The 12238-nt window shown below is 40.8% G+C and overlaps 1 protein-coding gene across 3 annotated transcripts in view; it reads left to right on the plus strand.

Moving 5' to 3' along the window:
* The window catches only part of LOC142396341 (neuropilin-2-like), a 121469-nt gene that overhangs the window by 60712 nt on the left and 48519 nt on the right, over positions 1 to 12238 (plus strand). For all 3 annotated transcript variants that reach the window (XM_075478949.1, XM_075478950.1, XM_075478951.1), the window contains 4 exons: positions 5568 to 5712; positions 9610 to 9785; positions 10296 to 10469; positions 11488 to 11632. In XM_075478949.1, coding sequence (XP_075335064.1) covers positions 5568 to 5712; positions 9610 to 9785; positions 10296 to 10469; positions 11488 to 11632 — 640 coding nt within the window. The remainder of the gene's footprint in view (positions 1 to 5567; positions 5713 to 9609; positions 9786 to 10295; positions 10470 to 11487; positions 11633 to 12238) is intronic.

A 12238-nucleotide genomic window follows, 5' to 3' on the forward strand; every position in this document is an offset into this window, starting at 1 on the left:
TGCGCAGTTAGTGTAAGCTTTCCCCCTGCGCACCCCCTCCTACCCCTCCCTCAACGACAACGAAACAACCAAGCCCCGCCACCTTGTGGCAGGTCGCAAGATTGCAGCACGAACAGACGAACATCCAGACAAACATCCAGACAAACATCCAGACAAACATCCAGACAAACATCCAGACCAACAGACAAACTCGGGCGATCACATAACCTCCTTGGCGGAGGTAATAACGCAACAACATGCTGTGATCAGTGACCTAATGTGACAGCTTGTAAAGATTCAGGTCACTCTGACAAGAGGGCTAAATTTGCTTAGTTTTTAGGCCATTTGCCTAACTTGAAAATAAATTAAGATTGTCGTTTCTTTTGGTGCAGCTGACACTCAACTTTTAGGAGATCATCTTTGCAAAATATGTAGTTACTCTAGACCATAGACCGAATTTATTAACATCCTGTTAGTCTAACTTTAGCTTGTAAAGCTTAATTCAAGCTCAATTCTTAATTCAGAGGTACAGCTGTTAGCCTTTTTAGGACCTCATAAAGTCCTCCACTGTGCGTGAGGTGACGGTGACGCAGACAGATATATCCACGCAAGCATGAATGAGCTTTTACATTGTTGTGGGTATTTAAACCCGTATGACAGTGCGTATGTCAGTTTGAATTTAGACCTCCATAGTCATAGGTGGAGTTGGGAAGGCTTTGCTGTCTTTTATTTGCATTATCCAAGCTATGACAAATAAAAACAGATGATTATTCAATGTAACAGTTCTATTGTTGTGTGTGGAGTTAATAAATGTCGAACAACAGTCACTTATATTGAAATTACTGCAACACAGAAAAGAGAGAGGACAATGGAGGGGATAATGTATATAACCATTGTTACGTCTACTTGGTGACCCAGTCAGCAGACAATAACACGACAACCATAAAATCAAATAAGTCTCAGTGAAAGTGAACAACGTGGTTTATTAAAACAAAAAGACACACTGAAGTGGGGGAGGACAGGATAAAGAGATTGTGCCAAAACAAATTAAATTAATATAATAAAAGGAAGCCTACCTAAACTACCTCTGAAGAAAACAAAGTGCAAACAAAATGCCTAACTGGCTTCTCTAGCAAAAGAACATCTCAAAACAGTACAGGAGTGGCACAACCAATAAACCTAGTGAGGTAACAATTTTCACCTATGTGTATGCAGAAATGTAAAGGGTACCCCAACTTACCTAGACCCAAAACCTCCCACCACATACAGTCCAAATTACAAGTCAGAGACACCACTTAGCCAGACGAGGACAGCAATAGCACAAGCAAAAACCAAAAGGGCCAAAGGTCTGGGATGTCCTCCATTTTAAGGCCTCTCCCTTGTCACCATAGGCCAGCTGGGGAGGTAGAGAGCCAATGAGCAGCCGAGCCTGCTTGCACAGGTGAGCAGCATTTCTGCTGCAAGCACCTAAAAGACACACACAGGGGAGGGGGGAGACACAGACACAACACACACACACACACACACACACACACACACATACATGCCTGGCATGTAACACCACCGATCAAAATGACTCTACACAAAAACAGAGGTTTCAAGATTATATAAAAAAAGCATATAGCAATATAGGCAGGATACTAGATACTATGAGTACTATTAGCTAGCCTGATACTTCCATTCATCTACCCTGTGTTCTGGCTTTGTCCTGTTAGAGGATCCTGCTGAGCTGGAACTTCTCATAGCTGTCCTGGGGAGAGGTATGTCATCATTCCCTCACAGGGCGAACACAGAGACAGGCATGCATGTACACTCTCTTATAGTGTAGAGTCACCAGTTTACCTGGGAAGCATGTTTTGACTCTTGGTAGGAGCAACCAGAAACTCCACTTAGAAAGGCCATCGCAGGGGTTTGAACAAGTAACCAACTTTCTTTAAGTTAACAGAGCAAAGCATCAGCTACAGCACTGACATAATTATGGCTTAGTACATTCCAATTATTTATTTTAAAAAGGTTTTACTTGTGAGCTGTTGATTTGCTGTATTTACACAAATTACAGCTAAAACAGTCTGTGTTGAGGAATGAGCAGTAGGTCATGGGAAAGCTACACAGGCCAGAATGCAGGGTGCGCTGCTATGTCACAGTCTCCACATCAATCTTTTGAAAGCATAATTCTAGCTTAAGTTTGTCATGTGGTTACAGTCACAGTGTAAGCCACACATATATATATATATATCTATATATATGTATATATATGTATTGAACAACATGAATAGATGGATATATATATATATATATGCTATAAATTGTATTTGATCACTAATTCATTTTTTCATGGCTTGTTTGGAACTTTTGTGTTGGCAGTGGAAGGGTAATGGTACATCAAACAGCAGCTTGAATTTGAGCTCTGTTTGGTGACCCTGAACACAGTAGCTAATTGACTGAATTTAATCTGGTGTCCCTGTTTTTTTTGTTTTTTTTTAAAACACAACGTGTATACAGAAGCACACTCATACTGTACACACAAACACTTCACTGAAAATGTTAAGAGCTGGTAAAGGACAGCAAACATACATGTGCACAAAAACCCATTACAGTATGTGCACTCTTACAAAAGTATATATGTGCCAAGGAAATGTTCGTGTCTGCACCAAGGGAAATCAGAAAGCACCCGCCAGCCCCCAAATCCTCAGAGCGAGACCTCATAATTACACTTTTACACACACTAACACGCACACACTTGTAATTACAGTCAGCTACCACAATCCCATTAATTCTTGTAGGGCCTTCAGGCATTTTTCCATCATTTAGGTGGTCACGGTTTCTAGTGTGAAGGCCTGTGAGGTCACCAAAGCCGACTTTGTGTTGTTCAACCATTGGGTCATGGGTTAAATTCCCAGCTGGCTCAGTGGCTTGCTGCTGTTCCGGCAAGTCAGAGACTCCCTTCATCCATATTTTGTCACCCCTGATGGGTCCTGCTGTTTAATGGATTGAGAACAGGAGGAAAATAACAAATTTACACTCACACACGCACACACACACACACACACACACACACACACACACACACACACACACACACACACACACACACACTCACATTGATTCACACAGAGCTAAAACAAAACACCTATAAATGCGTATCCAAGCAAGTAATTGCAAGGCCTTTGGCTCTGTTAAATAAGGCTCACTACTCTCTGTAATAAACACACTATGCTGTGTTATCAGCACTAATGCAACATAACAGAAAGGGTTTTGTAAAAAGAACACAGAGGGATTTTTTCCCTTAAATTTACAGCAGTATATCATCATGGCAGCGTGACAGAGTGGGAGATAGAGATGTCGAAGAGAAGGACAGAGAGGAGGGGAGAAAGTGAAATGATAGGGAGCAAAGCAGAAGCCCAGCTGTGTTTTCCTGCGGAGAGCTCAGCAGTGATGACTGCTGGAAAGAGACAGACTGAGAGGGGGAGACATGACACTCTGTCAGAGAGACAGAGATATGAAGTCCTGATGTCAGGAGACAAAAAAGAGTGCTTCTGGCCATGTGTGCTTGCATTCAATTTCCTTTTATCTGTAGTTGTGTGTATTTTGACAGGATATCATTTTGTGTGTGTGTGTTTATGTGTGTGCACATAGTGACGAGTGCAGGGGCTCTGAGGGCAACATGAATGACCAGAAAAACTGTCTGTGTGTGTAAAAGACTAATGTGTTAGCATGTAGTTTACAATTGTGTGTTTTGTGTGAGGGGTGTGTTTATCTTTGCCCTCAGAGCGTGATGGATTAAAGATGTTTTCCTCTGTGTGTGTGCGTGTGTGTGTGTGTGTGTCTGTGGTTAAGTCAAGAGGAGTCAAGAGAAGAGGATTCTCCTCCACATACTTACGCGTTTGATTTATTGCACACTGCATGTTTCAGACTGTGTGTGTGTGTGTGTGTGTGTGTGTGATTGTATAGGTAAATCTTTGCACTCATTCTTCCCTCTGTGAAGAAACAATGTTTATTTTATGCATTTACAGTTCTGGATTTACTGTGCGTCATCACACAGAGGAGAAACATTTCTCTGTTGTCATTGAAACTCATGTGAAATCATATTGTCCTGGGCTCGAACCACGGACAGAGCCATGTCAGCCCCCATCTCTTATGTTTTCATGTGAACACACTTTGACCCATGAATAAATATTAATGTTATGTTGCTACGCTTGGAAATAAAGAAAGTAACCGTATTTCCATTTCCAGAAGGATCACATTTATTCCACCTTTTTCTCTCAGAGAAAGATTTGAGGTGTTCAGATATTCTAACAGTTAAACAGATGTTCAAAACACAAAAACAAATGCATACACAAAACAACATCAATATTTTACAAACAACAAAACCAAAAATACAATATTTGAGAATCTCAGAAGTAACACAACCTCCAAACAGCAAATTAGATTGTGTTTTATAGAGCACAACAGCATTTCCTTAAAACACAACAATCAAATGTAGTTAACTTAAGCACATAACAGAAACATAGGAGACAACGTGAGACAGAAAAACCCACTGCTCCTGTGTACAGTTGAATTTTTGAAAAAAAAACAACAACACTACCAAGCAGATTTTCAGCTTGGTAAAGTTCTTATCAAAAAAGTTTGCCCTTTGACCCCTGAGACCCAGTACTCAATATCACAGCACACTTCAAAGTAGGAGCTAAATACAAATGTGCAGCTTATTTAATGTCAGGCCCATTAAAAACATTTGATTCAAAATGTATGAGAAAGGGGAGGTCAGCCCAAAAGCACCATTCATACCCAGGATGTGCAAGCTGAGGTGGGTGTTTTATTCATGAATATCTGACATGTTAGATTTGCTGTGTATTTGCATTTAGCTCTTATTTTAAGTGTTGTATTGATTTTTCAAGTGTATATATGACTTGTTTATGTTTTTAATATTATCTGGATTATTGGTATCCAGCGCAGGCTCTCGCTTGAAAAGCCAAAGGTTAAACTTGTTCCATAAGAATGTGGCAAAGCTGACCTGCTGCTTTAAATGTAAAAGTCTTGTTTTATTTCACATGCTTTGGAGTGGAATTCAGTCCTCTGATTGGATAATTGGTTGTGGGTACTGTTTATATAAAGATCATGGTCAGAATGACTGAAACTCTTGATTTTTGAAAACTTTTCTGTCTTTTGTGTGTTTTTTCTGAGGTAAATCATGTCATAAATGTGTGATTTTCAATTTTTTTTTCAGGGTATGTCCACAGTCAGAACTTATAGATCTCTTATGTTCCTCCTCTAGCGACTCTGTGACACCCTTCAACCAACCCATTGAATAGCTTTTTAGAGTTTTTAGTATTTACCACATAGATGGGCAGACATACTATGCTATAGTATCTCATAGAAAAACAAAGATGAGCTTTAAATGCACCACATGACCCTCCAGGTTCAGTGTCTCTCCATGAGGGTAACACCATGGTTCTTGTCTTTTCACAACAACATGACTGCTGTATGACTCAGTGATAGTTCTTCACGCTCCTTTGTTGCAGCTCACTCTCCATCCTGGTCCAGCTACCAATGTAGTATTATTTAGTCTCTCTATTATGCTCTCTGTACAGGTTTTCCATGCCAATACTGACGCCACGGAAGTGGTTCTCAATCGGATCCCACAGCCGGTCCTGGCCCGCTTTGTACGAATCAGACCTCAGACGTGGAAGAACGGCATCGCCCTGCGGTTTGAGCTGTACGGTTGTCAGATTACGGGTAAGAAAGATGAAGCGTCTTCTTCTGCAGAATTTCTCAGACAATTTTTTGTTGGACAGTCTCCTCGTGTGAAAACACAGTTGTCATTTTGCCAAGTTCTACACCAGTGATATACTGGCTTTTACACTGGGTCAGAAGGTGGGTCAGAGAAAAAATAACTCCTTTAGAGAACATTCTCTAAAAGAACAGGCAAATGTCAAAGGTTAGTTCTTTTCTTTTCATGTATGTAATCAGATGAGAAGTAATACTATATTTTCCTCACCCTTCAGTCCTATATAGCACTTTTTCATACTTTCATCTGTTTCTCTCTTTCACATGCACACAACACACCCACTCTTGTGCACTCACTCTCTTGCCCTCGCACTTTCAAACACATATCTCCCTTCTCTGACTCCCACTTGCGCACACACACACACACACACACTCACACACACACACACACACAAAGAGACCCACATCTGTCCTAATAGAATAATACTAGAGTGTGATGTGTGGGTGATAACATCAGAGAGTAACAGGCTCTCAGCTTTCATCTGCAGCTCTGGCAAACAAACACAATTTCAACCAGAATAATCAGCTCAATACTATAAATAGATAAAACTTAATTATACCGTCTGTGTTTGTGTGTGTGCATGCATCTGTATATTGTGGAATAGTAAAAGAGAGAGGGTTTCAATCCATCTAAGTGGGCCTGGATGTGTGTCTCAGCTCCACTGTATCATTATTAGGTTAGGGCCTCTCTCTGCTGCCATTGTGGCGGCCACTGAGAGGGACAGATATGCTCTTATCCAGGAGAGCTATTTCAGCACCCACACAAATCAAAATCACACCAAAACAATATGATACCGTGCGCATGTGTGTGTGTGAGTAAATGATAGAGTCAGACAGGGACGTGGAATATATCGGGTATCCTGGCAGTTTTTTTCTAAACTCTATATTAACACCTAAAATTTCATTAGATATCACCTTTCTTTTCTTATTTTTCTCAGCAGAGAGAACGTGTTTAACATGTTTTTTGGGCCATTATCTGTGTCTATCCTTTATTTGTGGCACTTTGTCATTTCTGTTATCTGTAATTGGCCTGAAGAAAACATCAGCTTTATATGCAACATCTCGACAGTTTCATACCAGTCTGCCTTTCGGTAAGAGGATTGGCAGAGTTTGACATTTGAGAGGTAAGCAGAGAGAAAACAACCTGTTGTGCTGTAGTGAAATATGTCTTCCTGCAGAAAAAAGCAAACATATCTGCTGATAGCCATGCGGTATCTTTTAAGTTTCTTTCCCTGCTCATAGACATGTAGGCAAGCACACACTCGAACACACTACCAGGGGGGATGTGATAATGCCCTACACAAGCCTATAAAGGCAGACATAAAGCAGGCACTCAGTGACATGTCATTAACTTAAATCACACTTTTATGTCTCCTGTTCTACTTTCCTCTCACTTTCCACCTTTCTCTCCTCTATGTCTCTCTGTTTTTTCTTCCTCCTCGTTCTGCTCCCCCCTCTGCTGACAGCCTCCATGCCTCCACTTCTCTCCAGCCCTCTCTCATTTTCTTTTCTCCATCACCTTCCTTAAATTTCCCGGGCCCCTGCCTCATTCAGCAGCTCTTTCCTCCTCCATCATCCTAATCTCATTTTATTTTAGAGCTGCAGCACTTATTTTCAGCATCTTTATCATTTTTCTAGCCAGGCTTGTGTGTCGAGCATGTCCATTTGTATGGTCCAGGTAAGGATGCTTATCAGTGGTTATCTGGTTATCAGTGAAAGCTTGGTGGGAGTTCGTGCTCGCCCATGTGTGGGTGACACATCAGAACATACAGCAGAGGAAAGGAAGTGGGTTTGTGTGCGAGGACTTGACTGCTCTGCTGTGATGCACTTTGTGTGAATGTGTGTGTATGTGTTAGAGTGAGTTTAAGAGCTCTCATGCTGGTGTGTAATATCTGTCTATTTCTGCTGGGATGTGAAAGGGAGGATATTCTGGTCGACTCCCACTGCACTCCTGAATTAAAAGGCCTGCTGGAGTGCTGTATCTAAAGTACAGAGACAAAAGTATAAAAAAAAGCAGTGGTAGAGTTTTTTGTAGTTAATAAGTTTTTGTGAATGTTCATCACCTCTGGCTGGTGCTGTTTATTGTTAATACATTATTCACTATACTGAGGCAATGTTGCAAACGTCATGGCATTAAACATTCAAGACCTGAAGAATGTCACCATCAGTTACCGTCAGCGCTTGCTGTCAGCCCACTCTTTCCTTCTTCCTCTCTGTGTGCATCTCTTTCTACCTGTATTCATTCTCTCTGTTTACTCGCTGTCTTTTCAGTCCTTCTCTCTGTTAAACCATTTATCCATTTTTTGTCTCCTCATTATCCTTGAACTCCTCTTTCTTCCCTTTTGTCTTCCCTCTTCCTCTGACTTAACATCTTTTTTTCAGCCATCATATTTTCACTCAGTACATTTGAAAAACAGAAGTGGCCACATTGTTTGATTCCCTGTTGTTTTCTGTCATTATTAACGGCAATGCTATATTTTGATGCTTGTTGGACTAAAACACATTTGTCAGTGTAATAAACAGAATCCCTTTGATCTGCAACATGCTTTTATTTAGTTCTTCCATTTGGGAGATCTCTGGCTCAATCCCCCATGCACAATCCCCTTTAGCTCCTTGGTTAAAGTTATGCATCTACTTTGCAGCAGCAAGAAGGAAAAATAATGAAACGGGATGAAGGAAAGCAGCTCAGTGGGGCTGCAGAATGTAACACATCAGTCATCGCCTTAACAATTTGTGTCACGATCAAACAAGATTCGAGCGAAAGTTTCATGTAAGAGGGTGCATGAACCTCAGTTAGCTAGTCTGGATGTGGAACAGTTTAGCCTTTATAATTGTATGTTTTAGATTGATATAATCTGGATCAGCACATTTTTTTAACATGTAAGGTGGTCAAACTTTATTAGTCCCATAGCCGTTTGGATGCCTAAAACTAACAAAAAAAACTTATTCAAAAGGAAATAAACTTTAAAGAAATTGACAAAAAAACTGAACTTCTTCTGACATCCTTTAAACTCACCCAAGTAAAAATCTAATTGGCTTCTGTTTTTCGCTTTTCTTGTTTGGACTTGAAGCAGCATAAGCTCCACCACGGGAACCTTTTCCAGAAACACGCATGTTTTAGGGGTCCTTTTCTCAGCCCATTTTAACCACAGGAATCACAGGCTAAAAAGAGTTCTGAGGGAGAAATTTAATTGCTAAAATAGAGCATTGATACAGCAGTCGTACCTTTCAGACTACCCTGAACCTTTGGAGTGAGGCTTGTAGAGTTGATCATTTCTGATTGGTTGAATTTTCTCATCTTTTTTATTCTACCTTTCTGTCCTAATCACGTCAGATTTATATCCACAAAGGTTGCTCCAGCAGTGAAATCAGTACATAAAGTGTTAAACTCTGATCTTTTCACAGTGGCTATGCTCTAAAGCTTAAATAAAAACAACCAAAACAAATATAGGTGAATAACATTGGCAGATTATACATTAAAACAATGAAGATCACTTCCTGGTTTTACTGTCGGTTAAGTGTAGCAGTGCTGAAACTCTGGAGAGAAAAAAACATGGTGAAATGACAAACTTCAGCAGGCTTGATATGTTTGATCTACCCTGAACTTTTGACCTCAGTGAAAATGCAACATATCTCAGGCTAATATCCCCCTTTAGCTCCTGAGAAAAAAACATAAAAAGAAAAGAAAGATTCCTGTTGTGTGCTGACCGTCACAACCCTGGGAAAAATAACCTAAACCCTGTTTTCTGCCTTCAGTGTAAGAAAACAAGCATAAAGTTCTCTTAACATTTTTGACAATTGCCCATCAGTAGTGTAAAGTATTCTTTCTCTCTGTCTCATGGTCAGATGCTCCCTGCTCAGAGCTGCAGGGCATGTTGTCTGGACTGCTTCCCGACTCCCAAATTTCTGCATCCTCTATGAGGGACATCCATGGCTCCATGGGAGCAGCCAGGCTGGTGGCCAGTCGGTCAGGCTGGTTTCCCAACCCAACACAACCCATAGCTGGAGAGGAGTGGCTGCAGGTATGGAACTCTAACTTCCTTTTTTTCTATTTATATTACATCATGCCCCATAGGACTAATTGCTTGCTCTCTTCAGTCAAAGAGACTGTAAGTTGGGCTCGGGGGCTGGAGAAAGGGTTGATTGACTAGTTTGGGTGTCTTTTCACTCTTTTTGATAGTGCTAAAAAATGTATTTTTCATAGTTATGGCCACCAGGTGTCCATCTGCACCTCCAAGCAGGCTCAGTAGATTACCATCATCAAGTGTGATCGTTGATACAGAATCCAGGTTACGAAGGTGACCTTCTGCAGTTGTGTGAGCACTGTGTGTGCATCAAGTATAAATTCTTATTTCAACCAAAAAACTTGCTTTTCAGCACCAAAGTCTAAAATCCCTTTCCCACCTGAACACTCCCAAAGTGAGACCTCCTTGCTCTGCTTATTGGTATAACCAGCAAATGGAAAGTCACCATCTGATGTTCCACCCAGAGAATGAACAAACATTAATAACAGTGATTTTCTGTGTTTTCAGGTGGACCTCGGTGTGCCCAAGATGGTGCGTGGCATTATTACCCAGGGTGCAAGAGTGCTGGAGGGCAGCACTAGTGCTGAGAACAGAGCATTTGTCAGAAAGTACAAACTAGCATACAGCTTGAGTGGCAAAGACTGGAAGTACATCACTGACAGCAAGACTGGGTTTGCTAAGGTAAACCAAAACAACACACACATTATCTCTCTCTGTCTAAGAAATACTCCCTGTCCACTGAGTTAGTTTATTTATAGCTATCTCTCAACTTAGTCCTCCTACTGTCTCCCTCCCCTTCTTTGCCTCCTCGCTCTCATTCTTGTCATTTCTTCTGCAAAAAAAGTCATTTTAGTCCAGCCTCAGCTCTGATAATAATTCAATTTAATCACTTCACTCTTCTCACTTCTGTCTTTTCCTCTCTCTTAATCCTGTACTGTCTCTGTCTTTCATCCACTTGCTCATTCATCCCCTATTTGTCTCTCACGGGTGTTAATTAAAAAATGTCTTTCCTGCATCACCACTCAACGCTGCTGGCAGCCTAACGCACCGTGAGACAGGGCACTTCGTTTTCCTGTCTGAGACTATGTCTTAAAACGCTTTAATAGTACCATTGAGTGCCTGGATTTTCTCCTGATGCTAAAATCCTGTTCTCTCTCATCTGCCTGTCTTTTTAAATGAGTGTCCTGGGAAATTCATCATAGGTTTTTAAAACTCTGAAAGCACAGAAGACAGAACACACAGCTCAGTTCATGAAACCAACAGCAGTCTGGTGCAGTCAGCGTTAAGCTCATGATAAAGTCTGCGGCCCAAAACATTGGAAAATCAAAGGCAACATGCTTTCAGTTGTCATTTTTATGACACATCATACTGAGCCGGGAAATAATACTGATGAGTTGTGTTGGATGACTTTAGACTGGCGTACTGTTGTTTTATGATGACATTCTCACTGACATTGTTTGTCAGTGAGATTTTAAAGGAATGGAGTGGAATATCTAAATCTAGAAAATCTTTGTGCCTCAGCTTAATTTTTATGTTCTTACATCATGGACCTCAGTATTAAAACCCTTTGAAAGAATCTTTGATCCAGTGTGACAGCCCACAGAGCTTTGTGGCTGATAGCTGTTTTCTGCTAAGGCCTACATTTTGAAAGGAAAAAATGAAACAGCAGTTAACACTGTTTCTCCATCTCTTTGCTCAGATATTTGAAGGGAACAGCCACTATGATACTCCAGAGGTGCGGAGGTTTGATGAGATCATTGCCCAGCACATCAGAGTTTTTCCAGAACGGTGGTCCCCTGCTGGGATCGGCATGAGGATGGAGGTTCTCGGCTGCGACCTGCCCGGTAAGAGCACACACATGGTAGCAGAGGGATAAGCGCACTTGATGATGGCACATGCACACGAAACAAGCAATATTGCTAACAAAAAAGGACAGAAGAAATGTACTACAAAGTGAAGTCCTTTTACACCGGTCAAAATTGAATCACCTCGGTCTTATGTTAAACTCAGAAATTGTGGTCCAACACATCCTGTAGAATCCAGTGTGATGCCATCCCTCAGTGATGTTGTAGTTACAGGCTCGTCCCCTGGAGGTAGTGGTAGTTACTGGACCAGTTCTGAATCCATTGTAGCCCCAAGAGCACGAAAAGTCAACTAGGTACTCTTAGCAATGGGAAAGGCTTAAATAGTTTAAATTTAAACATGCTGTTTTTTGTTTAAGAATGATGAGAAATGAATGATCTACCAACTGTTATCATGAACAATCTTTTTGCTGTAGTTTATATCATAAAGAAATTGTATTACAGCATGATATATTTATATCATATCTGATATTGTGTAACATGATCTGGAAACTTTGTTATAGAGTGAGATTTGACTTTATCAGAATTGTAAATTAAAGAGTGCATAACATTTTCTAACTATGAGACAGGAAATACTGATTTTCTTAA

Source organism: Odontesthes bonariensis, chromosome 12, assembly GCF_027942865.1.
Source record: "Odontesthes bonariensis isolate fOdoBon6 chromosome 12, fOdoBon6.hap1, whole genome shotgun sequence".
Taxonomy (NCBI): Eukaryota; Metazoa; Chordata; class Actinopteri; order Atheriniformes; family Atherinopsidae; genus Odontesthes; species Odontesthes bonariensis.